Source organism: Pecten maximus, chromosome 14, assembly GCF_902652985.1.
Source record: "Pecten maximus chromosome 14, xPecMax1.1, whole genome shotgun sequence".
Lineage (NCBI taxonomy): Eukaryota > Metazoa > Mollusca > Bivalvia > Pectinida > Pectinidae > Pecten > Pecten maximus.
The window spans coordinates 4,563,938-4,572,416 of record NC_047028.1 but is presented as its reverse complement, the minus strand read 5'-3'; the positions used below and the strand labels follow the sequence as shown (position 1 = coordinate 4,572,416).

At 37.9% G+C, this 8,479-nt stretch overlaps 1 protein-coding gene across 2 annotated transcripts in view; it reads left to right on the top strand.

Annotated features, from left to right (window-relative positions):
* The window catches only part of LOC117342072 (kinesin-like protein KIF28P), a gene marked incomplete in the record, with an annotated part of 61,726 nt that overhangs the window by 22,221 nt on the left and 31,026 nt on the right, over positions 1 to 8,479 (top strand). The window contains 2 exon segments of one of the 2 annotated variants that reach the window (XM_033904046.1): positions 3 to 116; positions 1,137 to 1,142. In XM_033904046.1, coding sequence (XP_033759937.1) covers positions 3 to 116; positions 1,137 to 1,142 — 120 coding nt within the window. 2 annotated transcript variants of the gene reach the window in all.

Genomic DNA, 8,479 nt, shown 5'->3' with positions numbered 1-8,479 from the left:
GTTGATGGAGATGTTGAAAAAAGGCGGGCTGTCTCCTGAGATGGCAGCAGCTTTGATAGCTGGAGGAGGAGTAGGCGGAGGAGGAGGTGGAGATAGTGGTGGTTCATCTAATTCAGGTAAAGGTCAAGGTTATACTAAAAAGGGCTAGGTCATTGCAATATTGGAATGTCAAGGTTAAATCTATAAATAGAATATTGATGGATTACCACTGGTTTGCTGCAATGAGTATTGTACTGTAGAATTAAGAATGTCCTAGTTTATCTCTATAATGAAGTATTTTCTGTTGGTTTGGGTACAGTAAGAATGTCCTAGTTTATCTCTATAATGAGGTATTTCCTGTTGGTTTGGGTACAGTATGAATGTCCTAGTTTATCTCTATAATGAGGTATTTCCTGTTGGTTTGGGTATAGTACGAATGTTCTAGTTTATCTCTATAATGAGGTATTTCCTGTTGGTTTGGGTACAGTACGAATGTCCTAGTTTATCTCTATAATGAGGTATTTCCTGTTGGTTTGGGTATAGTAGGATTAGGAATGTCCTAGCTACATATATATACATGTATATATAATAAAATAAAAAGCCAAACACAGATCTGCTGTCTCCCTAGTACTTTCGCGGCTACATTCTGCTCTTCAGGGGATTATATATATACTCATCTTTTGGCGTAGAATGTTAATGGTATTAGTTTTAATCTGTTGTTTTATGCATGTAACATGTAATTTTGTTTATATATTTATGAATAGCTTATTTTGTTTATTTGAATGGCTGAATTACAAAAGTATAACATGCATGATAAGATCATTAATATACTTGCATCAGTGTTACATGTATGTTTCATTTAAGCTTTGCTTTCAATATAATGTATTCAGACATAATGTATTGCATGTACTTAAAATTAGGATAATTCTTTGTAAAGAGTTTGGGTTTTAAGATTCTAAACTAAGATAATTATTCCTCTTTTATAATAACATGTAATAAACTATGCTTAATTTATCTTAAAAACTTAAGCATGAACTTATTTATCATTTGAGGGGGTAGAATTTTAATTAACACAGCATCAATGAGTTTGAATAATTTGTTAATGTTTTTTAATTCATCTTATATTGACACTGTTTTATCATACATTATTTTCCCAGATGAGGGTAAGCATTTACCAGGTGGAATTATCCTGTGGTTTGTGTAATTATAAATTAGTCTGATAGGCTACAGAGATCACACAGAAATACTAGTACATACATATGTATGTCAGAGGTTCATAGCTTTGTATACTGACAGGTTACAGTAGGGTTCATAGCTTTGTATACTGACAGGTTACAGTAGGGTTCATAGCTTTGTATACTGACAGGTTACAGTAGGGTTCATAGCTTTGTATACTGACAGGTTACAGTAGGGTTTATAGCTATGTATACTGATGGGTTACAGTAGGGTTCATAGCTTTGTATACTGACAGGTTACAGTAGGGTTCATAGCTATGTATACTGATGGGTTACAGTAGGGTTCATAGCTTTGTATACTGACAGGTTACAGTAGGGTTCATAGCTATGTATACTGATGGGTTACAGTAGGGTTCATAGCTTTGTATACTGACGGGTTACAGTAGGGTTCATATCTTTGTATACTGATAGGTTACAGTAGGGTTCATAGCTTGGTATACTGACAGGTTACAGTAGGGTTCATAGCTTTGTATACTGATGGGTTACAGTAGGGTTCATAGCTTGGTATACTGACAGGTTACAGTAGGGTTCATAGCTTTGTATACTGATGGGTTACAGTAGGGTTCATAGCTATGTATACTGACAGGTTACAGTAGGGTTCATAGCTTGGTGTACTGATGGGTTACAGTAGGGTTCATAGCTTTGTATACTGACAGGTTACAGTAGGGTATGAGTTTGTATACTGACAGGTTACAGTAGGGTTCATAGCTATGTATACTGACAGGTTACAGTAGGGTTCATAGCTTTGTATACTGACGGGTTACAGTAGGGTTCATAGCTTTGTATACTGACAGGTTACAGTAGGGTTCATAGCTTTGTATACTGACAGGTTACAGTAGGGTTCATATCTTTGTATACTGACAGGTTACAGTAGGGTTCATAGCTTTGTATACTGACAGGTTACAGTAGGGTTCTTAGCTTTGTACACTGATGGGTTACAGTAGGGTTCATAGCTTTGTATACTGATGGGTGACAGTAGGGTTCATATCTTTGTATACTGACAGGTTACAGTAGGGTTCATATCTTTGTATACTGACAGGTTACAGTAGGGTTCATAGCTTGGTATACTGATGGGTGACAGTAGGGTTCATAGCTTTGTATACTGACAGGTTACAGTAGGGTTCATAGCTTTGTATACTGACGGGTTACAGTAGGGTTCATAGCTTTGTATACTGATGGGTTACAGTAGGGTTCATAGCTTTGTATACTGACAGGTTACAGTAGGGTTCATAGCTATGTATAATGATGGGTTACAGTAGGGTTCATAGCTATGTATAATGATGGGTTACAGTAGGGTTCATAGCTTTGTATACTGACAGGTTACAGTAGGGTTCATAGCTTGGTGTACTGATGGGTTACAGTAGGGTTCATATCTTTGTATACTGATGGGCTACAGTAGGGTTCATAGCTTTGTATACTGACAGGTTACAGTAGGGTTCATAGCTTTGTATACTGACAGGTTACAGTAGGGTTCATAGCTTTGTATACTGACAGGTTACAGTAGGGTTATTAGCTTTGTATACTGACAGGTTACAGTAGGGTTCATAGCTTTGTATACTGATGGGTTACAGTAGGGTTCATAGCTTTGTATACTGATGGGTTACAGTAGGGTTCATATCTTTGTATACTGACAGGTTACAGTAGGGTTCATAGCTTTGTATACTGATGGGTGACAGTAGGGTTCATAGCTTTGTATACTGATGGGTTACAGTAGGGTTCATAGCTTGGTATACTGACAGGTAACAGTAGGGTTCATAGCTATGTATACTGACAGGTAACAGTAGGGTTCATAGCTTTGTATACTGACAGGTTACAGTAGGGTTCATAGCTTGGTGTATTAATGGGTTACAGTAGGGTTCATAGCTTTGTATACTGACAGGTTACAGTAGGGTTCATAGCTTGGTGTACTGACAGGTTACAGTAGGGTTCATAGCTTTGTATACTGACAGGTTACAGTAGGGTTCATAGCTTTGTATACTGACAGGTTACAGTAGGGTTCATAGCTTTGTATACTGACAGGTTACAGTAGGGTTCATAGCTTTGTATACTGACAGGTTACAGTAGGGTTTATAGCTATGTATACTGATGGGTTACAGTAGGGTTCATAGCTTTGTATACTGACAGGTTACAGTAGGGTTCATAGCTATGTATACTGATGGGTTACAGTAGGGTTCATAGCTTTGTATACTGACGGGTTACAGTAGGGTTCATAGCTTTGTATACTGACAGGTTACAGTAGGGTTCATAGCTTGGTGTACTGACAGGTTACAGTAGGGTTCATAGCTTGGTGTACTGACAGGTTACAGTAGGGTTCATATCTTTGTATACTGATGGGTTACAGTAGGGTTCATATCTTTGTATACTGACAGGTTACAGTAGGGTTCATAGCTTTGTATACTGACAGGTTACAGTAGGGTTCATATCTTTGTATACTGACAGGTTACAGTAGGGTTCATATCTTTGTATACTGACAGGTTACAGTAGGGTTCATATCTTTGTATACTGACAGGTTACAGTAGGGTTCATAGCTATGTATACTGACAGGTTACAGTAGGGTTCATAGCTTTGTATACTGACAGGTTACAGTAGGGTTCATAGCTTTGTATACTGACAGGTTACAGTAGGGTTCATAGCTTTGTATACTGACAGGTTACAGTAGGGTTCATATCTTTGTATACTGACAGGTTACAGTAGGGTTCATAGCTTTGTATACTGACAGGTTACAGTAGGGTTCATAGCTTTGTATACTGACAGGTTACAGTAGGGTTCATAGCTATGTATACTGATGGGTTACAGTAGGGTTCATATCTTTGTATACTGACAGGTTACAGTAGGGTTCATAGCTTTGTATACTGACAGGTTACAGTAGGGTTCATAGCTTTGTATACTGACAGGTTACAGTAGGGTTCATAGCTATGTATACTGACAGGTTACAGTAGGGTTCATAGCTTTGTATACTGACAGGTTACAGTAGGGTTCATATCTTTGTATACTGATGGGTTACAGTAGGGTTCATATCTTTGTATACTGACAAGTTACAGTAGGGTTCATAGCTTTGTATACTGATGGGTTACAGTAGGGTTCATAGCTTTGTATACTGACAGGTTACAGTAGGGTTCATAGCTTTGTATACTGATGGGTTACAGTAGGGTTCATATCTTTGTATACTGATGGGTTACAGTAGGGTTCATAGCTATGTATACTGACAGGTTACAGTAGGGTTCATAGCTTTGTATACTGACAGGTTACAGTAGGGTTCATATCTTTGTATACTGACAGGTTACAGTAGGGTTCATAGCTTTGTATACTGATGGGTTACAGTAGGGTTCATAGCTTTGTATACTGATGGGTTACAGTAGGGTTCATAGCTTTGTATACTGACAGGTTACAGTAGGGTTCATAGCTTTGTATACTGATGGGTTACAGTAGGGTTCATAGCTTTGTATACTGACAGGTTACAGTAGGGTTCATAGCTTTGTATACTGATGGGTTACAGTAGGGTTCATAGCTTTGTATACTGACAGGTTACAGTAGGGTTCATAGCTTTGTATACTGACAGGTTACAGTAGGGTTCATAGCTTTGTATACTGACAGGTTACAGTAGGGTTCATATCTTTGTATACTGATGGGTGACAGTAGGGTTCATAGCTTTGTATACTGATGGGATACAGTAGGGTTCATAGCTATGTATACTGACAGGTTACAGTAGGGTTCATAGCTTGGTGTACTGACAGGTTACAGTAGGGTTCATAGCTTTGTATACTGACAGGTTACAGTAGGGTTCATATCTTTGTATACTGATGGGTTACAGTAGGGTTCATAGCTATGTATACTGACAGGTTACAGTAGGGTTCATAGCTTGGTGTACTGACAGGTTACAGTAGGGTTCATAGCTTTGTATACTGACAGGTTACAGTAGGGTTCATATCTTTGTATACTGATGGGTTACAGTAGGGTTCATATCTTTGTATACTGACAGGTTACAGTAGGGTTCATAGCTATGTATACTGACAGGTTACAGTAGGGTTCATATCTTTGTATACTGATGGGTTACAGTAGGGTTCATAGCTTTGTATACTGATGGGTTACAGTAGGGTTCATAGCTTTGTATACTGACGGGTTACAGTAGGGTTCATAGCTTTGTATACTGACAGGTTACAGTAGGGTTCATAGCTATGTATACTGACAGGTTACATTAGGGTTCATAGCTTTGTATACTGACAGGTTACAGTAGGGTTCATAGCTTGGTATACTGACAGGTTACAGTAGGGTTCATAGCTTTGTATACTGATGGGTTACAGTAGGGTTCATAGTTTTGTATACCGACGGGTTACAGTAGGGTTCATAGCTTTGTATACTGACAGGTTACAGTAGGGTTCATTGCCTTGTATACTGACAGGTTACAGTAGGGTTCATAGCTTTGTATACTGACAGGTTACAGTAGGGTTCATAGCTTTGTATACTGACAGGTTACAGTAGGGTTCATAGCTTTGTATACCGACGGGTTACAGTAGGGTTCATATCTTTGTATACTGACAGGTTACAGTAGGGTTCATTGCCTTGTATACTGACAGGTTACAGTAGGGTTCATAGCTTTGTATACTGACAGGTTACAGTAGGGTTCATAGCTTTGTATACTGATGGGTTACAGTAGGGTTCATATCTTTGTATACTGATGGGTTACAGTAGGGTTCATAGCTATGTATACTGACAGGTTACAGTAGGGTTCATAGCTTTGTATACTGACAGGTTACAGTAGGGTTCATATCTTTGTATACTGACAGGTTACAGTAGGGTTCATAGCTTTGTATACTGATGGGTTACAGTAGGGTTCATAGCTTTGTATACTGATGGGTTACAGTAGGGTTCATAGCTTTGTATACTGACAGGTTACAGTAGGGTTCATAGCTTTGTATACTGATGGGTTACAGTAGGGTTCATAGCTTTGTATACTGACAGGTTACAGTAGGGTTCATAGCTTTGTATACTGATGGGTTACAGTAGGGTTCATATCTTTGTATACTGACAGGTTACAGTAGGGTTCATAGCTTTGTATACTGACAGGTTACAGTAGGGTTCATAGCTTTGTATACTGACAGGTTACAGTAGGGTTCATATCTTTGTATACTGATGGGTGACAGTAGGGTTCATAGCTTTGTATACTGATGGGATACAGTAGGGTTCATAGCTATGTATACTGACAGGTTACAGTAGGGTTCATAGCTTGGTGTACTGACAGGTTACAGTAGGGTTCATAGCTTTGTATACTGACAGGTTACAGTAGGGTTCATATCTTTGTATACTGATGGGTTACAGTAGGGTTCATAGCTATGTATACTGACAGGTTACAGTAGGGTTCATAGCTTGGTGTACTGACAGGTTACAGTAGGGTTCATAGCTATGTATACTGACAGGTTACAGTAGGGTTCATAGCTTGGTGTACTGACAGGTTACAGTAGGGTTCATAGCTATGTATACTGACAGGTTACAGTAGGGTTCATAGCTTTGTATACTGACAGGTTACAGTAGGGTTCATATCTTTGTATACTGATGGGTTACAGTAGGGTTCATATCTTTGTATACTGACAGGTTACAGTAGGGTTCATAGCTATGTATACTGACAGGTTACAGTAGGGTTCATATCTTTGTATACTGATGGGTTACAGTAGGGTTCATAGCTTTGTATACTGATGGGTTACAGTAGGGTTCATAGCTTTGTATACTGACGGGTTACAGTAGGGTTCATAGCTTTGTATACTGACAGGTTACAGTAGGGTTCATAGCTATGTATACTGACAGGTTACATTAGGGTTCATAGCTTTGTATACTGACAGGTTACAGTAGGGTTCATAGCTTGGTATACTGACAGGTTACAGTAGGGTTCATAGCTTTGTATACTGATGGGTTACAGTAGGGTTCATAGTTTTGTATACCGACGGGTTACAGTAGGGTTCATAGCTTTGTATACTGACAGGTTACAGTAGGGTTCATTGCCTTGTATACTGACAGGTTACAGTAGGGTTCATAGCTTTGTATACTGACAGGTTACAGTAGGGTTCATAGCTTTGTATACTGACAGGTTACAGTAGGGTTCATAGCTTTGTATACCGACGGGTTACAGTAGGGTTCATATCTTTGTATACTGACAGGTTACAGTAGGGTTCATTGCCTTGTATACTGACAGGTTACAGTAGGGTTCATAGCTTTGTATACTGACAGGTTACAGTAGGGTTCATAGCTTGGTATACTGACAGGTTACAGTAGGGTTCATAGCTTTGTATACTGATGGGTTACAGTAGGGTTCATAGCTTGGTGTACTTATGGTATTCTGATTACCTACAAATATTTTCAGTAAGTGGGTAAGTTAACATCATAACACCCTGTCTCATATATACGATGTGTGTCGTTATTACCTAGAACTTAAACATATCATAGGAACTTATCAGTACAATTATACATAGGGCTTATCATTAATGCCACACCTGTCTTACAGGTAAAGAAGTAGCTTAAGCATGTATAATGTAGCTCAAGCATTAAGTCAAATATTACATGTTTGGGTCAATCTGACAGTGACTGGTAATGTTTTTTATTGTTAAGTTTAATAAGGTTTGATTGGGGGAGTGTTTGAGACTGCATGGAGGTGAAGGGGTAGAACTTTCCACAAAATCATGGAATACTTTTGTAAAATGTGTGTACATATGATCCCAGTAAATATAAGATATGATCCCAGTAAATATAAGATATAATCCCGGTAAATATAAGATATGATCCGAGTAAATATAAGATATGATCCCAGTAAATATAAGATTTGATCCCATTAAATATAAGATATGATCCCAGTAAATATAAGATATGATCCCAGTAAATATAAGATATATGATCCCAGTAAATATAAGATATGATCCCAGTAAATATAAGATATGATCCGAGTAAATATAAGATATGATCCCAGTAAATATAAGATATGATCCCAGTAAATATAAGATATGATCCCAGTAAATATAAGATATATGATCCCAGTAAATATAAGATATATGATCCCAGTGAATATAAGATATGATCCCAGCAAATATAAGATATGATCCCAGTAAATATAAGATATGATCCCGGTAAATATAAGATATGATCCCAGTAAATATAAGATATGATCCCAGTGAATATAAGATATGTGATCCCAGTAAATATAAGATATATGATCCCAGTAAATATAAGATATATGATCCCAGTAAATATAAGATATGTGATCCCAGTAAATATAAGATATG